This window comes from Molossus molossus, unplaced genomic scaffold (assembly GCF_014108415.1).
Source record: "Molossus molossus isolate mMolMol1 unplaced genomic scaffold, mMolMol1.p scaffold_m16_p_1, whole genome shotgun sequence".
Taxonomy (NCBI): Eukaryota; Metazoa; Chordata; class Mammalia; order Chiroptera; family Molossidae; genus Molossus; species Molossus molossus.
The window spans coordinates 190301205-190322987 of record NW_023425344.1 but is presented as its reverse complement, the minus strand read 5'-3'; the positions used below and the strand labels follow the sequence as shown (position 1 = coordinate 190322987).

Below are 21783 nucleotides of genomic sequence, written 5' to 3'. Positions count from 1 at the left end.
ACCTCTTCCCGGGGAACTGGCTTCCCAGACCTCACACAGGAATTGCCCAGGAGCAACCGGAGAAGCAGGAAGCACGACTGACACCTTGTGGAGTCGGCAACATTAAACTTTCTGAAGCCTCTGATCTGCACTTTGTCAAGTCTCCGAACCAAGAGCTAATCAACACCTAAACCGATTCTTAACCACCCCCTTCCTGTAGAGAAAACAACCTGCTTATTAGATTGTGTCTGCACAAACACCCCTGTAACTCTAACACGTGTGTTCCCAGACCTTCTCTTGCATTTCCCATTCAGTTCTCAATTTTGAGCTGACATTGGAGGCTTTTTTTGAATCCTTAGCATAATTCTTCTCCAGTGGTTGCTACTGACAGTGGTGACCATTTTAAACCTCTGAACGGGCTGTTAACCAGTGGTTGTGATTTAATGGTTGCAACTTCATGGGGGGACTGTTAGCACTTTGTTAGACACAAACAAACAAAAAAACGGAATCATATGTAATAAATCACATTAAATAGTGGTGGTTTTATCTGCCCTTAGGGAATGAGAGGTAGTCTTTGCCTTGGAAACCTTGGTGAAAAATAATACATTTGACCCTGGCCAGGCAGTTTAGTTCTTTAGAGCATCTGCCCTATACCCCAAGGTTGTGTGTTCCATTCTTAGGGCACATATGGGAATCAACCAATGACTCTATAAATAAGTAGGACGACAAATCTGAGTGTGTGTGTCTGTCTCCCTCCCTTTCTCCCTTCCTTTCTCTCTCAAATCAATAAATTAAAAATAATTTAAATAAAAAGAACAATAACACATTGCACATCAACTAGTATGAAGAAACATTATCCTACCAGCTCTCTCTATGTGGTTTGAACTGATTGCAATGATACATTTAAATGTTCTTTTTCTTTAATGACTAGATTAATAGAGCTAAAGATGAGGGGAGTCTTCTACACTCCTTCCTCTTTGTAGAATATTATGTTTTTCCTTCTGTGATTTAAAGTCTAAATATCTTTAACCATTATGATTGAAAATGATTCATTACCCAAAAAGTTAAACCACTTACTTTAAGGACATTTAATTTTATTACAGAGTAAATTTATTACCAAAAAATGCTTTTGAATCAAGTAAGGTTCTATCAGTGACATTACCATAGAATTTTGCCATCTGTAGCCAATTTTAGCAGAAAAAGCATGTATTTATTTTTAATCTTTTTTTTTCTTTATTGATTTTTAGAGGGAGAGGGAGAGAGATAGAAACTTCGATGAGAGAGAACATCCATTGGCTACCTCTTGTATGCCCCCACCGGGGATTGGGCCCACAACTTGGGCATGTGCCCTGACCAGGAATTGAACCAGTGACCTCCTGGTGCATGGGTCGATGCTCAACCACTGAGCCACACCGGCTGGGCAGAAAAAGCATTTAAAGAGAGAACAATGAAGTGGCAAATATGGCATGTTTCTGCTGTAGAATTCATCATTTAAAATTATAGGAACATGGAACCTTTTCATCTTTTCTACCTGGAAAACATTTTATTCTCCATTTTGTTTCTCACAAAGTGGGCCAGATGGAGAACATATCCCCAGGACAGATCATTGACGAACCCATCCGTCCAGTCAACATTCCCAGGAAAGAAAAGGATTTCCAAGGAATGCTGGAATACAAGAAGGAGGATGAGCAAAAACTTGTTAAGAACCTGATTCTAGGCAAGTATTTTCTTTTCTTTTCTTTCTTTCTTTTTTTTTTTTTTTTTTGGCTTAAACAATAGACACTTATTTCTCCCAGTTCTGGAGGCTAGGAAGTCCCAGATCAAGGTGCCAGTTAGTTTGGCTCCTGACGAGACCTTTCTTGCCAGCTTACCAACAGGCCTCTTCTGGCTGTGTGGTCACATAAACGAGAGAAGGAGTCAGGGAGGAAGGAAGGGGCAATATTTTCTGCATGGGATAAAAGGTCTTTCTGGTACACGTGTCAGTGGTGGGAAAGACTAGTACTCATTTTTGAAATATTCAACATCAGTTTCTTCAGTCATCATTACATACTGTGCAGTATAGTGCCACAGAAGCATCCTGATCACGTCATGTGTTATCAATCACACAGCAGGGACATTGACTAGTGGATAAGCCCACCTATAAGGATCCCTTGAGGTCAGGTCTTCTGAGCTCCAGCTGCATGTTAGACTAACCTGGGAAGCTTTGAAAGTATTGTTGTATGGTCTCCACCACAGACTGATTATATCAAAATCTAGAGCAGAGAGCCCGGCCATGTCTAATATTTTTAAAATATTTCAATGGATGATTGAAGTGTAGCCACAGTTGAACACCACTGCTCTAGGGCATTTAAGTTCCCGAATTTCTGTATTCCTTTCTTCCCTAGAAAGTGTGTGACTAAATACAACAATAAACAACAGTTCAGTAATAGGGGGTAAAAACACAGAAGAATTAAGGAAAATATTCCAGCAATGGAAGGAAATGGGTGTGGAAGAAGCATTTCAGAGCAGCCTGAGGCCTTGACGATTGGGTGTGCGCCCACAGATTCTGCAAGAATACTTTTTAGAGGAGGGTGGGAAATGGTGAGGGAGTGTACAAAGCCTGAAAGTTGTAAACTGGAAAAGCCGACAACCTCTCAGCCTTTGCATAGCATTCCTCCCCATGCCTGGGTGACAGCAGTGTGACTGGCAGTCATACCTGAGGCTCCTGGCATAAACTTAGTACTATATATAGGTGCAGAGGTGCTAAAGTTTCAACTTGATCTTCATTTAGCAAAAGTATAAAAGAGCCACTGGCTTTTTAGCACAGAGTTTAAGCAAAGATTCATCAGTTCAATAAACATTTAGTATGCTGTTACCATGTGTCAAGCATTTTCCAGGTACTGGGTAACAAAGTAAAGTCTCCATTCTCATAGAACATACATCCCAGTGCCAGAGAAAATAGAGGAAAAAATAAACAACTATATCATGGGGTGAAAGGATAAAGAATGAAGGCAGGTGTATTAGTTTATATAAAGTTGTTAGGAAAGGTCTTTTGATAAGGTGATCGTATGCTGATGATATCTGAGGCAAGAACATTCCAGGCAGAAAATAGTACGTAGGCGCTGGCGTGGGATCGTGCCTCGCATGTTCAGGCAAGAGCGTTTTACTGGAGCACAGTGACCTGGGGAAGGGGAATGGGCAGGTCACACAGACCTTGGTGAGGCTTTTATTTTGTGAACGAATGAGGTGAGAAGGTTTCATAACGAGAGGGACAGGATCTGATGGACATTTTCTTCTAGAATAACTCTGGTGGTTGTGTGAAAGTGTACTACTGAGAGCAAGGGATGGATCAGAGACCAGTCTGGAAGCTCCCACTACAATCCGAGAGAAGGTGATGGGGACCTAGACTAGGGCGGCTAGTTGTTGGGTTCTGGATGTGTTTTGTAGGTAGAGCCAACAGGATTTATTGGATTAGATGTGTGGTGTGAGAAAAAGAAGAGTCAAAGGCAATGACAAGGTTTAAAACCTGAGAAACTGAAAGGCTGGAGCTGTCATTTGTGGAGATGGAGACAAGTCCTGGAAGAGCAGGTACCACAGGAATCAAGTTTGGTTTGAATGGGCTCAGTTTGATGTGTCTGAGCTGAGATGTCAAGAAGGCAGTTGATACAGGAGACTGGGATTCAAGGGAAAGGTTGGGGCAGGAGATAGAAATTTGGGAGTTGTCATTTCATAGACAACTAAAAGTAACACGTTCCCACCATCAAGAACTTCTCTTACTAAACTATTAAAATACGCTTTTTACATGACCTATTTATCCTGAATGATTGAACTCTTACCTGAGAATTGTGCTTTTATTATCTCTCAAAGCTCTTCTCATGAAGACTTTCAATGTTATATAATATTATTTTTCTCTCTTCTTTTTGCAGAACTGAAGCCACGTGGTGTAGCAGTCAATTTGATTCCAGGGTTACCAGCATATATCCTGTTCATGTGTGTTCGACATGCCGACTACCTGAATGATGATCAGAAAGTGAGGTCACTGCTAACATCGACAATTAACAGCATCAAAAAAGTATTAAAGGTCAGTTCACATTCACAGAAATTCTCATGATGAACGTTAGTGATAGAATCTACACATAGGTACTTTTCCTGTCTTAGCCTTGAACTGAGTTGCCAGTTATGAACACTTTCCAGTCTTAACTGTTACCTTCCACTGTAGGAAATAGTCTTTCTTACAAACTGTCTGTGTGCCTTCCTTCAAAACAGGGCTCAGGATGAACAGTCACCAAAACTAATTTGATATAATTGCATTTAATTGTGGAGTAAATTGTTTTTTCATAGACATAGTCCACTTTAAGGTCTTACTTAGAAGTAAATTTAAAATATTTGTGGAGTCTATTATATATAGGGTATATGATGCTGTAGTTAAAATAGGTATTAAATGAGTTCAATAATACGTGGCTCATTCATATAAAAAGATATTTGATGAAATATTAAAATTTTTTTTCAAACTTTTCTTCCCATTTTTATTCAATTCACCCAAAAATTTTCTTGTAACCTAAAATGTCTGATTCCATGTGAGAAGCAAGACACAGATACTAGTCAGAAAGGAAAGCCTTGGAAAAGGCAGCAAAATGAGTGCTAGAGCAGAAAGTCCTACAGAACAACTCAGCGGTCACTAAGTCACGTTGCGTGACCCTCCTCCAGCTCTGAAAGACAGTGGACGTTAGTCGCAGTTTGAAGTCAGGTGTTTCTGTGAGGCCAAGAGAATGTGCTCCAGGTGCTTCGCTTTCTGATGATCTGCCTGAAGGAGACCTTTCAGGACGGAGATACGTGTGTAGTCAACATGCCCAGTGGACATGCAAATCTAAGATGTCTTTTATGAAATACATTTTTTTAAACTTGTGAATTGTTTATTTTTGGAATGTTCTACTAATATTTTTATTTTTTTAATCTTTAAATATTTTATTTTATTTTTGTTACAGATGTTTCTCCTTTTTTTCCCCATTGACACCCTCCTCCCCATCCCCCCACCCCGTCCCCGGCTTTGGTGTCCATGTCCGTTGGTTATGCGTACATGCATATAAGTTCTGTAGTTTATCTCTTCCCACCCCCCACCACCCCCTCTTCTGAGGGTTGTCAGTCTGTGGTGAAATAGGCATAACAAAATATTATACCATCTAACTGTTTTTTTAAATCCTCAGGAATATGTTTTTGTTTGTTTATTTGTTATTGATTTGAAAGAGAGAGAGAAGAAAATAAAAACATTTTGATGTGAGAGAGAAAAACCAGCTGGTTGCTTCCTATATGTGCCCTGACCGGGAATTGAACCCATGACCTTTTGGTGTACAGAACGATGCTCCAACCAACTGAGCTACCTGGCCAGGGCTTAACTGTTTTTCAGTGTACAGCTCTGTGCATTAAGGACATCACATTGCTGTGCAGCCATCACCACCATGTGTCTCCAGAGCTCCTTCGTCCTCCCCGCCTGGAACCTGCCCCTGTGGAACACCCGCCCCCCCAGCACCTGGTCATGAATTTTTGACAAATGCTGGTTCTCAGCCTTTATTGCTAAGATATCCTATGTAGTTACATTCCATAGTGGTTACTAAAGCATTGAGTTTCTGAAGATTTAACATTTAAAAATTGATGAATGTCTTCTGAATATAATTCATTTAATTTTTGGTATATTGATGTTATATTGTGCTTAGCTAGACTAGAAGTTTTACTTTTTTTTTTTTTATCCTCACTTGAGGATATTTTTCCATCTTTTGTTCAGATAGAGTGGGAGGGAGAGAGAGGAAGAGAGAGAGAGGGGAAGAGAGAGAGAGACACACACATCGAGTGGCTGCCTCCACACCACCCAACCAGGGCCGGGGACAGACTGCAACTGAGGTACGTGCCCTTAGCGGGAACCAAACCTGGGTCTCTCTGGACCGCAGGCCGATGTTCTAACCACTGAGCCAAACTGGCCAGGGCAGTTGTACTATTTCTTGAGTCAACTTTTACAAAGACAGCAAAACCAAATTACAGTTTTCTCCCTCTCATTTTTTTTTTTAATCCTCACCTGAGGATATTTTTCTATTTATCTTCAGATAGAGAGGGAAGGAGGGAGAAAAAGGGAGGGGGAGAGAAACATCGATGTGAGAGGGACAGTTGACTGGTTGCCCTCCACAAGATTCTGACCAGGGCCGGGGACGAACTGCAACTAAGGCACATGCCCTTGACCAGAATCGAGCCCGAGACTCATTGGTCTGTAGGCTGATGCTATAACCGCTAAGCCAAGCTGGCCAGGGCTCTCTCTTTCATTTTAATTGCAAGAAGACATTTACTGTATTCTAATTTGACTAATTATTGTACCAAATTGTTTCAAGATTAAAAAAGAGAGGGTACTAGAGTAAAACACCCTTTTGATACCATTTAAAATTGGTGTGCATTTCTCACATTTTTCGAATTGAAGTATGTTTGTGTTGTGGCCCTGTTTTGATTTAGCAATGGGTTTTTGGACATGTGTTCCAGTCCTGAAGAAGACCCAAGCAGCTTCCCCTGTCTGCTGCTCTGTACTGGACTTCCTTCACCCCATTTCTGATTCACCGCTCAGAATTTGATTCTTGTGGCCCAGCCGGTTTTGCGTCATCCCGTGGCCCAAAGTGTTGCCAATTTATTTCCGGTCACAGCACATGCCTGGTTGTGAGCTCAATCCCCCTCAGCGATCGATGTTCTGTTCTCACATTGATGTTTCTCTCTCTCTCTCTCCCCCTTCCCCTTCCTCTCCAAAAAAAAAAAAAAAAAAAAAAATCAATAAAAAATATTTTAAAAAATTGTATCTTATCACTGATAAGATTTTTAACCTAATCTAGGTTTCAGTGCTTCACAATCTTTGTGATTCTCTTTTGTGCTTTATAATTGTTTGTAATGGTAACTGAAAGAAATGAGCCTTCTGGTAACTGTTCAGTTATTTTCAGGTTGTTGTTTCCTTAAGGAAAAAGCAAACTTAGGCTTATTCTGTCTTTCAGAAAAGAGGTGACGATTTCGAAGCTGTTTCCTTCTGGCTCTCCAACACCTGCCGGTTTTTGCACTGTTTGAAGCAGTACAGCGGGGAGGAGGTGAGGAAACCCGTTACAAAACCAGCGTCCTGTACTTTCTCTGATCTTTTTAAGGAAAATGTTTAACTATTTGTTAATTTAGAAACCTGAATTCAGAGATGGCTTGGGAGTTCATAACTTTGTTTGATGTTTATTATTTATGGAACAGTGACTGGGGAAATAACAATGTTTTCCCCTCTGAGGGAAAACACAGTAGAAATAAGATGCGCATTGGTCAATGAATAGTTGCAGCAATGAAACTTTTTGTCAATATATGTGGAAGTAGGCTATTCAAGGACTATTTTTAAAAATTACTTTTAGCTTCTTATAGTGCATTAAAGGTGGTAAGTTAAGATGTGTCTCTTTAAATTTGTCCAGAAGTCTGTTTCACTTGTTTGTAGTGATGTGTTCAGCAGACTTCATTTTTTCAGAACTGCGGTATGTTAATAATTACTATTTATTAAGGGCTGCTTAGTATGCATCAGATAGCTCTTACTATACACTGTGTTACTTAATTCTTACAACAGTTCTGTGAGGTAGGGATTGTCACCCAGTTTTACAGACAAGGAAACTGAAGCTCAGTGAAGCCCCTCAGTTTCCCAAGTCCTCCCAGCCATACGGAGCAGAGCTGGAATTCTGGGTCTGCCCACCTCCGAGAGCCTGTGCCCACCCTCCCCTCCGCACCCCGCGCCCTTCGCCAGGAGGGTAGACAGAGAGGCTGAGTGGCAGCACTGTCTAAGCACCCAGACAGAGGCAGGGGCAGAGTACTGTCCTGGGAAATGATGGGAAATGCAAATCTGAGCAAGATGTGGGCCCTGAGAAGACGGGCCTGCCAGACCAGAGTTCCCCAGGGGGGCCGCTGACGGTCCTGTCAGCCCCACTCTGGACCGTGTTGGTGAGGACTGCGGGCAGGGGCCATCGAGCAGACTGTTGCTTTGTCAGGCGCGCTGACAAAAGTACCTTCCTCTGCAGTGGCTTTCCATTTTAACAAATACCACCAAAAGATGAAGATTGTGTATGCGTACCCTGAAAGGAAAGGAAAGTTTTTATTTTTCCCCAGTCCCTGTAGAAATCGATCTGTTTTAAGATTATGTATGCCCTTTGGGTACAGTGTTCATAGAAAGCACTGTATTTAATGAACTGATGTTTAAAGAGGTTAGTACTTTAGGCAGTTTAGTGTTTAGCAGTAAACCTCCTGTTTCATAAATGAATCACATTAATTTTTTTTTTTTATCTTTGCCTGAGCACATTTTTGCATTTATCTTCAGATAGAACGGGAGGGAGAGAAGGGGGAAGAGAGAGAGAGAAACATCGATGTGAGAGAGACACATTGACTTCCACCCCCACGGCCCCAACCAGGGCTGGGGACAAACTGCAACTGAGGTTCGTGTCCTTAGTGGGAACCAAACCGGGACTCTCTGGGCCACAGGCTGACGCTCTAACCGCTGAGCATACCGGCCAGGGCCACATTATTTTTTTTTAATCCTCAAGAGAGGATATGTTTTTATTGATTTTAAAGAGGGAGGAAGGGAGAGAGAAAAACATCGATGAGTTGCCTCCTGTACGTGTCCCAGCCAGGACCAGGAATTGAACCAGTGATCTTTGGTACACAGGATAACACTCCAAACAACTGAGCCACACCAGCCAGGGCAAATTTTTTTTTTTTATCCTCACCCGAGGACATTTTTCCATTTTTTGTTCAGATAGAGTGGGAGGGAGAGAGAGGAAGAGAGAGAGAGAGAAACATCGATGTGAAAGGGACACATCGAGTGGCTGCCACCCGCACGACCAACCAGGGCCGGGGACAAACTGCAACCGAGGTACGTGCCCTTAGCGGGAACCGAACCCGGGTCTCTCTACCGCAGGCCGATGCTCCAACCGCTGAGCCAAACCGGCCAGGGAGGGCAGCCAGGGCAAATTTTTAAAAACTTAAGTTCTCCCATCTTATTTTATTGACATTGCTATTGGAAAGGCTTACATGCTAGGTTGCCGAGTTTAGGTATTATTCAAAAGCTGGTAAGACATGGAATTTTTAACGTGGAAACAAACACACACAGCATTGAAAATGATTATCTTGGCATTGATGCATGGGATGGACGGAACCCTTGGATAGGAGAAGATGAGCAGGAAGATGCTGACGAAACGAGTTAGACAGCAGAGGCATTCGACTTTATGCGCATCATTAACTTCTCATTGTGGTTCTAGGGCTTTATGAAGCACAACACATCTCGCCAGAACGAACACTGCCTCACCAACTTCGACCTGGCTGAGTACCGGCAGGTGCTGAGTGACCTGGCCATTCAGATCTACCAGCAGCTCGTGCGGGTGTTAGAGAACATCCTGCAGCCCATGATCGGTAAGGCCAGGGTGTTGCTCACATCGAGGTCTGTCTGCCTCACGTGCCCACCAGTAGATGACCCCCAGTGGCATGTGTTCCAGGGCATGCACTCAAATGGAGAACATGAATAGGGAGACTCAGTCTTAAAATTAGCTGAGGGCTCCCAGAACATGGGATGTTAGCCACGAATAGCGGATACATCAGCACCACTGCTTCCACGTGATCAGAACGGCAGCGTCTAGTTCCCTCCCCAGTGCAGTGCCTCTCTCAAGGTTGGGTCATGCTTTATACCCAGCAGTAGACTTTGTTCCTTGTCCAGTTTTAAAAAACACTTTAAACTTTGGTCTAGGAAACTACTACACCACTCCATCTAAAGCTGAGGCGGCTGGGGAGGGTTTGCACTTTGCCTAATTGGCTACAGTAAAAGGATTGGGGGGTGTGCCATGGCAACAGAACAGGTCTCAGACACCCCAGTCTAAGTTGTCCATCTCATGGCCCCTCTGGAATTGTTAAAGGCAATTTGGTATAATGCAGCAGTTTCTTTTTCGATGAGCCACTGTGTGTGTGTTTCTATTTATGTATATTGTATTCAGTTAATTGTGTGATTCCATGTACTTTTCTTCATATGTGCACTCATTCTGAATGTTTATGTATGTAGTGTGCTACACTTTGGAATGTGTAGCATGTTTGAAATAGGAATTAGGAGGCATGTACAAATTGCAGGCTACTGATTTTGAATGTATTGAATTAAATTTTTTATTTAACTTATCAAAATCTTATCTTCAGGCAAATTATCAGCAGCCTCTGAAGACTGCTCCCAGCTGCCCTTTCTTGCTCCACCCATGTGTTTTCCTCATTTCCACAACTTTATTTCCCTTCTCTGGGCTCATAGTGTTCCATTTTCTATCGTAAACCCACAATCAGACAACTAGAAACATAAAAGGCTGAGGAAACCATGTGAATCAGCAGTATTTCCTCAGTCGTCCCCTGAATAAACTTAAAGCAGCCTAGGTCAGCTGAAAGGCAAGAGGTGACAGATGCAAAGGTCAGCTCCAGCCCACCTGTTTTTCTATTTTTGCCTGTTTTTAGTGGCTAAACAAGAAGTTTACCTCTAAGGTGTCCCACTCAAACCTACCACCCCATCTCCCAGGGATTTGACAACAGTGTTGAGGTTCCTCTGCATGAGGTTCTGTGGAAGTATGTTCAGTACTAGGAGAAAGACAAGTGAATCAAGCATGGCCCTTGCTCTCAGGAGTGGCCATCCCAAAACCATCCTAGAGGACACTTCAGCCACATGCTGTGAGAGCACCAGGGAGGGAGCAGCAGTGCTCGAGGTGAGACCGAGTCCTGGGAGGCGGAGGCTAACCCAGGTCCCCTTCCATTGTAGGAAGTTCAGGGCCGGGAAGGGCCCAGCTCTCCGGCCCTGCACAACTGCCCCCTCCCAAGTCTTCTCCAAGACCTCTGCCCAGGCTCCTGCCTTTCTTGCCACTTGATTTGTTTGCCGTCCATTTGTTGGAACTCACATAGTGCTAGAGAGTGCTCATCTTCTCTTTAACTGCTGCATGCCTCTCTCAAACCCTCCTAAGGCACCACACCCTAGTGCTAGTACAAGGCTGCTGCTGCTTAGTTTAGAAAGTGCACCATTAAGATCTCTTAATTTCATGGTAAATTTTTGTATTTAAGAATTATTCCTTTACTAAGGTTGAAAACCCAGACACCTTTTTTTTAGGAAGTTTTTTTTTCCCTCTATTTTGATGCTCAGGTGATTTTCCTAAACTGAATGTGTGTATGCACATGAAATGGTTTCCTTCCAGATGTTATCTTCTAACTACTCTTTAAACTTGAATTACTCCTGCAGTCTCAGGCATGCTGGAGCACGAGACCATTCAGGGTGTGTCCGGGGTGAAGCCCACAGGGCTGAGGAAGCGGACCTCCAGCATCGCAGATGAGGGCACCTACACACTGGACTCCATTCTCCGGCAGCTCAACTCCTTCCACTCGGTCATGTGTCAACATGGCATGGACCCCGAACTGATCAAGCAGGTGGTCAAGCAGATGTTCTACATCGTGGGGGCCATCACACTGAACAACCTCCTCCTGAGGAAGGACATGTGCTCCTGGAGCAAAGGCATGCAGATCAGGTGAGCCAGCGCCAACACATGACAGCCTCTTCTCACTGCCCAGCTCTCCGCACGCTCCCGGAGAGCTGAGGGCGTGTTTGAGGTCAGGGCACCTGTCTGCAGCCACCAGCCAAGCAGCGAGGGAAGAGCGGGCATGGAGCCGCTTCCTCCTCCTGGCTGGACCTCTCCACTGTTAGTCACTGTTGCTCCTGGCTGTGCCTCCAGCAGGTCCACGGACTGCTTGCGAGGAATCCTGCTCCACTGTGAAGCTCACGTCACACTGGAGAGACGACAAAATGTATAAAAATGTGATAGCTGCTTCCTCTTCTTTTGTGTGTGTTTTAATTGTATAATAACAAAATATTAAATGATAAGATTTATAATGTTTGATTACTTTTAGAAATTTATTTTAACAAAATACTTTCTGTACCCATGGCCACAAGAGCATGTCTAACAGGTGTTTTACTAACACTTGAATGTGCCCCTGGATGTTTTAGGAAGAGCTGCATTCAGTGTGGTGTCAGCTACTTCTCAGCACTACCTCTTTATCGCAATAGAATTGATTTATTTTGCAAGTAATTTATTTTAGAACAGCCATAATATTCACCAAGAGGGGAAAGGGGTGGGTGTTGGGGGGTTCTTCTACGAAAGTCCAGTTACTCAGTCTCAGGAAACCTTGGCATTCTTTTCCAGTTTCTCATTCCGCCCACATCCATTGTAGTTAACATTAAGAAGATAATGCCTCATACCCAGGTAGCAGAATTTCTCTGTAAGCTTTGTTTATACACATGAAGCACCTGTTGTAATATAATTCCTCCTGTTTGCCTGATTATCAAGTTCTGATTGTGTGTCCTTTTGTCTCACTTTATTGAGAACCACTGTTACTTGGTTGGCCACCTCTTGATACCTCAGCATCTGTGTAGTTTCTTGGGGTCTTTGTCTCTTCCAGTGGCTCCCACTTGCCTTTCTTTCCTTCTATCCCGGAGCTTCCTCAGGCCACTGTCTCCATCACCCAGGCTTTTCCCTAAAGAGGCTGGAGCACAAAGCCTGTGTGAGGTTGTCATTCAGTTGGACTTAAGAGAGAGAGGACTTAAAGGATGGTCAGCTCTCACTCTGAAGTTGTAAGAGGAGCCAGAGTGTTTCTGGCCAGCTGTTTAATGAGGACATAGCCTGTCATGTGTTTTGTTTTATCTTCCAACCCCTCTCATTTCACTTCTGCTATAGTGGCTACTTTGTCTTACATTAAAGATAATTATATCTCTAATCTCTTACATAATTATGATTGTAAACCTCATGACTTTTTATAATCATCATTTTTAGGTATAGCTGATAAGATTTAAGAAAAGCGAACAAGAATACAGCCTGTCATTTTAACTGAAATTCCTGACAAAGCCACAGAAAATGAAGACATTTATGACAACATGCAGTAAATTTGCCCCCCCTCTCGGTGCAGGTACAATGTCAGTCAGCTGGAAGAGTGGCTGCGTGACAAGAATCTGATGAACAGTGGGGCTAAAGAAACCCTGGAACCTCTCATTCAGGCTGCTCAGCTTTTGCAAGTGAAAAAGAAAACAGATGATGATGCAGAAGCCATTTGCTCCATGTGCAACGCTTTGACTACTGCCCAGGTAAAGCACCTTTCCCTACTGTGAAATAATGCAGCATTCACCAAGGGTGATACTTGGGCAAATGAAGTCTAGCTATTGCTCTTGTCTCGGGGCTGACTTCCCTGCGTCAGAGAAGATACAGATCTGTACAGATCTTGAAGAAAGATTTTACCAGGAAGTAACACATTTCAGTGTGAGTCACAGTCATCTGCACTCCACATTCACTGAACATGTCTTGTCTGAGTATTCTGCATACTGTCCCCGGCACTGAGAACAACCACACGTGGAACCGAGTCCCTGCTCTAGTGGGGCAGACCTGTGCCTCCTGTGGAGCTTGTATTCCAAAACATAATTTTCCGTATTGTTCCGTAACTGAACGATTCTGTAGACTTCTTTATTAAGACAGATCATTTTTATTTCTTCAATTCAAAAAAGATGAATTGAGTTCCTAACATACATGTTGCTGGGGGAGATACTTCACTATATAAGGAAGACTCCCTGTTGAAAAGGGACTTCGAGGTTAGTAGGGAAGACTGATGTGCCCCCTGATTGTGCAGTACGGGGCTGCAGCAAGTTCAGTGGTCAGGTGTCCAAAGACGTGCTGCAGGGCGGTGACCGACTGTGTTCAGAGCAGGTGCCATCAGGCAGGGCACTGAAGTTCAGGAGAAGGGGAGGGAGGACATGGGAGACCACAGCAACAGCCTGAGGGAGGCATAGGCATCAGCGTGCCAGTTGTCATGTGCCCGTTGTTTATGTGCTCACTCCTGGACTTGCAGTGTCCATCACAGAGCCATGCCATGGAGCTCTGACACAGGGATCGATAGGAAGTAGCTAGAAGGGCAGTAAGGACACGGTCAAAAATCGCCACTTCGGGAGACAGGGCAGATGGGAGCCGGGGCGCTTTTACTTCTCATGTTGTGTTCTTTTGTACAGTTTGATGTTTTTCCAAATATACATTGCTTCTTAAAATGTACAAAGATTAATAAATTTTTATTATAACATTCAAATAATAAAGGCACATTTGCCCTCAGACGGTCTCCCTCTCCCCTCCCGTCCCACGGCCCTAGGTAGAATTGAAATCTGTGCACACAGGGCCTCAGTTGTCCAGATTACAAGCCCCCAGTGCGCATTTGATAATATGTTGAAAACTTTGATCATTTTATTTCTCACAGATCGTCAAAGTACTGAATTTGTATACGCCAGTTAATGAGTTTGAAGAGAGAGTCTCTGTGTCATTTATTCGTACTATACAGGTAAGATCTCCAAGGCTCTTTTTTTCCCTTCACCAACACAGTATTTTGAATGGAAAATTTACAGTTTGTTGAAGGATAGTATTTTTTATTATCTTATTTTTATAGTGCATTACTTTTTTGATAACAGCTTATTGGAAAATAAAGTGATTTTAAAGCAAATGTAAACATTATTCAGTTGGGGGAATTTTTGGTAGGTTTTTGGCAAAAGAAAATTTTCTTTATAGTCAAAGAATTGATGCTCTGTTTGTTTTTTAATCTCCTCAGATGCGTTTACGAGACAGGAAGGACTCTCCTCAGCTGCTCATGGATGCTAAGCACATCTTTCCCGTCACCTTCCCTTTCAATCCGTCCTCCCTCGCGCTGGAGACCATCCAGATCCCCGCCAGCCTGGGCCTGGGCTTCATATCCCGGGTCTGAACATGATGCCAGGCAAACAGGGCTGACACACTTCTTGCCTGAAATAAGAACCTATTATTTCCAGTCAGCAACTGAGAACACATTTTTAAAGAAGATGTGGTGATTATCTTCCAAACTAGAGGTTATTAACTGGAAATCTCCCCAGAGTACTTTCACCACCGTGGAGAGGACGTCACACTCCTTTGTGCTGTGTTCCCTTTTAGCAGTACTCACCCTGGTTATTGGGTCCCCCGAGTTTACATGCAGGTGAATGACGGAAGGAGGGAAAATGTGTCTTCAGCTGCCAGCATTTATTTTAAATCCTTAGCACTGCATCTAAACGGTAAAAGAAAACAAATTCCAGATATGAGCTGTTTTTAGGACGGTACCAACAGAGAACCTCCTGTGTGTAACCAGAGGAAAAAATGCTGTTGAGTACATATCATGTCAGTTTAGGAATCAACATTGATGTTGTCAAACTGGATCAAAGAAATAAACTGGCAGTATGTATAGGAGCTGGAAAAGTAACTCCCTTATATGTGTCATTATGACATAGAGATATTAAGAGAATGCTGGTTTGTTGTATAGCATAGAAGTCCATTTGTACTGTAGTTTCCTGAGCATTTTAAATTGCTGCTACATACTGTGTTCTTTAAAATGCAAGCGCTATTCTTGTTAGGCACTACAACAATAAGCTTCTCTTTTATCAACTCTGTTTACAGTTCAAGCATATCACAGTTTCAACTGGATTGTGTGCAGATATCTACAGATTCAGCTGCACAAGTAGCAGACACTGGGAAGTCATGTAGTAATATGACAGAATGTCTGACACTTAGGGGTAGGATTAGACAGAATGACAGTTGTTGATGTCATTATTTATTCAGGACATATTACAGTGATGTGCCCATTGTTTTTCCCTGGGTGGCTATCACAACAGGGTACAGTGTTCTGTGACGTGACTTATTTTTAGTTCCCAGATCTGATTCCTGCAGTGTATATAGTCAATCTTAACAGGCTTTCTTCTTAATTTATTAAGAATTAATCTCAGTCACTATCTAGAGAGCATTGTCAGAATATTCATGATTCAGATCTTGAAACCTTGATTATCTTATAAATTATGCAAAAGAAGGTATATAATGAATACTTATGATTCCATTTTTTAGGCTTTGCAACTTCTATGAATGTTCTCAGTACCACTAGATACTTTAAAGAGCATCATGTTAGAAATACTTGGACTTATATAAGAAATATAAGAAGATTGCTGAATTTTACAGAGGATTTGGCTCGATAAGACCCAGATTCTATGTTTTCTTTCTGAAATTCTAATTAAACATATTCTGCATTTTTTCTTAGAAAACTTATACATAAATCTTTCAGATTGTGCAAACGCAAGTTCGTAGCTTTCTTAGAAGCTCTGGTTCTGCATTACAATCATAGATTTATATAATTTAACTCCTAGATGGTTTATAAAAATGACATCTTATTAAAATATGTGCAATATTATTGGAAGTCAAACAGTTTCAAATCAGTGATAAAGATTGCTATTAAAAGATAAATACTGTCTGTTAACTTATTTGGGCCTCACATTCCTCTTTTATAAATAAGAGGGTTGGACATCTGATTTGTAAGATTCCTTCCACATCTAACGTCCTCTCTTCTCGGCGCCTGGATCCTAGCTAGAGACAAGAGCTACATACAGTTAATCAGTAAGTGTGTCTTCTGGTGCAAAGAACAGCAGTTGGTGCCTGTTAAGTCTGAGGGATTAATAAGAATATCACAAGTCTGTGTAGCTATAACCTTTCTTCATGATTTATGTTCATGCTTTTAGAAAGTTAATTAGTTTAGGTAATTTTTATTCAGTCACATACCAATATATTCAATTTGGATACATTTACTTGCAAAATCAACCCAAGACACTACTAATTCAATCAGATTATCTCAGTTTTGCCAGTGTGGTTTTCAATGAACAATGCACTCATGTCCATTTGGTTAGTACCGAATTTGTCATAGTCTAAGAGCATAGATGGGACTCGGGTGGGGAGATGCTGAGAACAAAATGCCACCACGGTGTAGGCCATCCACCTCAGATCCCAAATCCCTTAGGCCCTCTCTGACTTAGACATGTAGCATTTCTCACGTGACCCTCTACCTTGTCGAGCCTTCAAGATGCGCCGTAGCCCCCCCGGCCACCACAGCCCCTTTCCACCCAGACAGCTTGTATCCTGAAGGGTCTCTCGACCGGGCTTTGGATCTCTCCTGACTGCTCTCCTTCTGCTGGAACTAGAGGCCCTCCTGCTCAGGACGGCCACACTGAGGGATTCTGCTATTTGAGAGCTTCAGCTGCCTCCAGGGCCCCAGGTGGGGTCTGGATCAACTTCTCTTAGCAGCCTGAAGAGCTTGAGTCATAACAAGAGTACCTTGCGGCCAGGGAACCCTCAGCCTAGTGATGACTCCGTGTACTACTTGTGCACTACTTGAGGATGCAGCAATCCTCTGCTGACAGTGGGTGTCCTTTGGCCACTTTGAGGACCGCTCACCCGCCCTTCTGTCCACCCACGCCTCCCCGCGCAGCTTCAAACCCCTCAGGCAGCTTTCACCCACACGTGTCGTTCGCTCTTCCCCGTCCCTCCAGCAAAGGACCACCGCCTGCCTGCTCACCTGCTCTGACTGCGCTGAAGGCCGTGGGTGGAGTCGGTCCTCAGTTTCCCCAGGCCTGCCTGCTGGCTCACCTTCAGGCCAACCTTTGCACTCCTTGTTCTCACTTCTCTGTAGTACATCCTTTAACATCACCAACTTATTTTTTTCTAATTCGTCTATGACACGCTAGAAATTCAAAGAAAGATCTTGAAAAAATAGTTCATTGTCTCAATAGCCCCTTCCCCATACTCTTCTCCCCACTCACCTGACACAGACTCAGCTCACACCTTGGAATTCAAAGTTGAAAAGTTAGAAGCAGTTTCCCTTCTTGTAGCTTTTCTTAGGTTAAGGCTTGGATCCGCCCGAGAGTAACTCTAAAGATGGGACGATGCATGTGGCATGAGGTCCACACTTTGTGGCTTCATGGTTCCTTTGGAAGTTTTGAAAAATCCCATGTACCTGACACCTCTTTTGTATATATTCTGAAGCCAGCTGGAAGGTTTGGGGATGGGATCAGTTGGTATGATTTGCTTTATTTCAATGGATAATTGAGAGTTGGCTCTTTCTGGGTAATTATGTGTACTATAGATCAAGTCTTTTAATAACAGTGGGGGAAGCTATGAAATGTTTTATTAGAATTTCAGTACAGTGATTGTGAGAAATTACTTTCCTGGTAACCCTAGCGATGTAAAGGGGCACCTGCCACCATCCTGAAAAGTTCTCACATGATATCTCTCTCTCTCTCTCTCTCTCTCTCTCTCTCTCTCTCTCTCATAGACACACACACAAGCACCAGTTCATAGAGTTCCCTAGGAGGCACAATCAAGTGTTCTCAGTGTAACTTCAACTATTTAGGATAAAACAGCAAAAATTGATGTTTGACCCTTAAATTCCGTTAAGTCGTGCAGGACAGTACCTCGTGTCTGGCTATGCTTTACTTCAGCGCTTGCTCTGTGTTACCTCACTGTCTCCTCACGGCAGCGCTGGAAGGTGGAAACGTAGCTACAGTCCTCTGCTGATGGTGATTTGAGAGCGAGGCGAGGTCAGCGACTCGCCTGAGGTCCTCAGCCCTGCAGGGCAGTGTGGCAGATGTAGCAGAGACATGAACAAGTCCTGAGGTTACATTCTGTTCCTCCTGGTGCCTGTGGGGTGCCCTGGGTCGGCAAGAGGTGCTCTTTCTACTTATCAGAGTTGGCAACTGGCATATGTGAACTGAGTGATGAGCAATATTGAGTTCTTTATGCCAACAAGACAGAGCACCTAGATAGAGCCAGAGCCCAGTTGTTTTCTCTTTGTCCTAGTTACCTGCTATCACTAGGTTTGACTTTGTCATGAATCAGTGCTCTCGTGGAGGGTGCAACGCTCTGTGATTAGGTCATTAATTTGCAGGCTGTCTCAGCCTGATGGAAAGCAGGGAACGCCTCGCAAAAGTGAAGAGGAAGGTCCCTCTCAACACACACCCTTCTGTTAGAGCCACCAGGTGAGCTGTGCAGTCTGTAGAGAACCCGCAGCTGCAGGCCAAGCCCCTGGGTGCTTCTGAGGGCTGTCCCTGGCCAGATCATATACAAGTCAGGGCGGGTTGGAACCTTACAGTGTGTGCATGCTGTTCATTACTTTGCAGCTAGGAGGTGCTGTGTGCATGTGTGTCAGAGAGGCTGTGTATTGGTGGGGCCTCTGTTCATGGATAAGTGCATTGTCATGTCTTCTCAGGCTGTGCTGTGAGGGCCGCCTTAACCCCTGCTCCCTTCCCTCCTGGAGCTGCCTTAAGTTCTCTGAAACATTTCCTCTGTAAGGGGATATCTAGCCTGGAGAAAACATCAAGCCCTGTTTCTCAAGGTTTTGTGAGGGTTTTGGTTGTGTGTGGCCTCCAACCCGTAATTCCTTTCCCATGTCTGCATGCTCCTCCCCTACTTATTCTTCCTTTCTTTTCTGCTACTTCCAAACGGGTATTGGCAGTCAACAATCTCAGAGCCAGTGAGCGGTGGGCTCAGAAAGTGCTCCTGAGTTTGGGGGCCTCTGTCACAAGTAAGCAGATGAACATATGGAAGAAATATAGAGATAAGTTAGATTCTCAGTAATATTTAAATGGCTTGTTTTCCACTGACCTTTTCTTAATAAAGGTTAAGAGTACATTGTAAACTGTAAAACGTTTCATGGACAGTTTTCAAAAATAATTTTTAAGAACCTGGTACTATAAAAGATTGAAAACAAGAAAGAATGCTATAGATTATAATCCATTGTATTGCCCTAAATTAAATCAACCTGGAGTCAGTGGGTTTTCAGTAGATCAGGAACTGAAAAGTACTATGTAGCGTATCTGCCAAAATGCATTTTATACATTATTTTATAATTTGGTCTACCTAAAATGTTCATTAGCTTAACTTAGTGGGTGTTATTAGAGTAATAAATATCTGAAAATGACTAACTTTTTTTTAGTACTGTAATATTGCCTGAAATATTTGAAAGAAAAATGTTTTTTTTGAGTTGAAACTGGAATATATAATTCAATACTTGGTAGTCAGTACATTTAATGCATTTTTCAGTCAATAGTTTCAAATATCTTATTGTTACCATATGTTATAAAATTTTAGCCTACATTTTAGGCTCTCTAAATCATTTGAGCCATTTATTTTTTTTCCCAACAGTGATTTTTTTTTTTTTCTTTAAATGTGGATATGTAAGTTGTAATTCATGATTCCTAATTATGTGTTTTTGTGGAATCCTGGAGTAATGTTAACTTTTTGTGTCTTAGAAAATTTAAATTCCTCTAACAGTGTTGCGCAGAAATGAGCTTATGACATTTAACATATTGTATTTTAATTATTAACATTAATTGTTAATTTACTGTGAAATGGATATGCCTTTTAACTAAAATGAAATTGAACATTGCAATTTTCCAAGTAGTTTTTCTTCTTGGATCTGGAAAAGGAATTCTACTTTGATCTACATAGAAAAATACGATATAGCAAATCTTTGAAAAGTTTTTAGGTACAGGATTCATCCATTAAAAAGGAAACAGAAGTACTGAGAAATGAAAAGCATTACCAACCAACTCTAGTTTTAAACGGAACTCTTCCCAGCATATCTCATATGGAGTTTTTAAAACTAAGTTAATAATTCACCTCATATCAACAAAAGCCTTTGAGACATGGGTTTTCACTAGATATCACCTAGTGCTAAGATGAGAACCAAATCAATATCAGAATGACATTTAAGCTCTAAATTTGTAGTTGTCTAATGTTGTGCTTAGTAAATGTGTGTCATTAATGCTGTATTCTAGTTATTATAGAAAATTGTTCAAATAAAGATATGAATATAGAGGATTTTTGTTGATGTCTTATAAATAAACCCACAGCATATGGAACATGAAATATATACCAATATACACCACAGTCTGAGCTTTAAAATGGAAAGAATAGAAAATTTGCAGTGTGTGCTCACAGATGACAACAGAATTAAATGAGAAGTCAGTGACAGAAAAAAATAAATTAAAATTCTCCAAATACTTGGAGATTAAACAACACACTTCTAGAGAATACATGGGTCAAAGTAGAAATCTCAAGAGAAATTTTAAAATATTTTGAACTAAATGAAAATACAATGTATTAAAATTTGAGAGATGGCTCTGGCGGGTTGGGCTCAGCGGGTTAGAGCATCGGCCTGCAGTCCAGAGAGACCCAGGTTCAGTTCCCGTTAAGGGCGCGTACCTCAGTTGCAGTTTGTTCCCGGCCCTGGTTGGTCGTGCAGGTGGCAGCCACTCAATGTGTCCCTTTCACGTTGATGTTTCTCTCTCTCTCCCTCCCACTCTATCTGAACAAAAAGTGGAAAAAAAATGTTCTCGGGTGAGGATAAAAAAAAATTGTGAGATGCAGTGAAAGCAGTACTTAGAGGGAAATTTATAGCGTTGAATGCATGTATTAAGAAAAAAGATGCCCTGGCCGATTTGGCTCAGCAGTTAGAGAGTCGGCCTTCAGACCAGAGAGTCCTGGATTTGGTTCCCACTAAGGGCATGTACCTTGGTTGTAGTTTGTCCCTCGCCCCAGTTGGGGTCATGTGGGTGGCAGCCAGTCGATGTGTCTCTCTCACATCCATGTTTCTCTCTCTTTCTTCCCCCCTTTCTCACTCCTGCTCTATCTGAAGATAAATGAAAAAAAAAAAAGTCCTTGGGGGAGGGTGAAAAAAAAGAAAATCTTAAAATCAAATACAATATCTGTCTACTTTAGAAAACGAGAGAGAGAAAGAAAATTAAACAGGAGAAAATAAATAGAAATTAGAGCAGAAGTAAATGAAATTGAGGACAGGAAGTCAATAGGGAAAATCAATGAAACCAAAAGCTGCTTCTTTGAAAAGATCAATAAAATACTGATAATCCTCTAGCCAGCTAATTAA

The 21783-nt window shown here is 42.3% G+C and overlaps 1 protein-coding gene across 7 annotated transcripts in view; it reads left to right on the top strand.

Annotated features, from left to right (window-relative positions):
- Positions 1–19902, top strand: part of MYO5A (myosin VA) — a 201050-nt gene extending 181148 nt beyond the window's left edge. For all 7 annotated transcript variants that reach the window (XM_036255604.1, XM_036255596.1, XM_036255578.1 and 4 more), the window contains 8 exons: positions 1550–1696; positions 3885–4039; positions 6975–7064; positions 9249–9399; positions 11240–11522; positions 12955–13129; positions 14281–14361; positions 14626–19902. In XM_036255604.1, coding sequence (XP_036111497.1) covers positions 1550–1696; positions 3885–4039; positions 6975–7064; positions 9249–9399; positions 11240–11522; positions 12955–13129; positions 14281–14361; positions 14626–14778 — 1235 coding nt within the window. In that variant the 3' untranslated portion in view covers positions 14779–19902. The remainder of the gene's footprint in view (positions 1–1549; positions 1697–3884; positions 4040–6974; positions 7065–9248; positions 9400–11239; positions 11523–12954; positions 13130–14280; positions 14362–14625) is intronic.
- The last annotated feature ends 1881 nt before the right edge of the window (positions 19903–21783 follow it).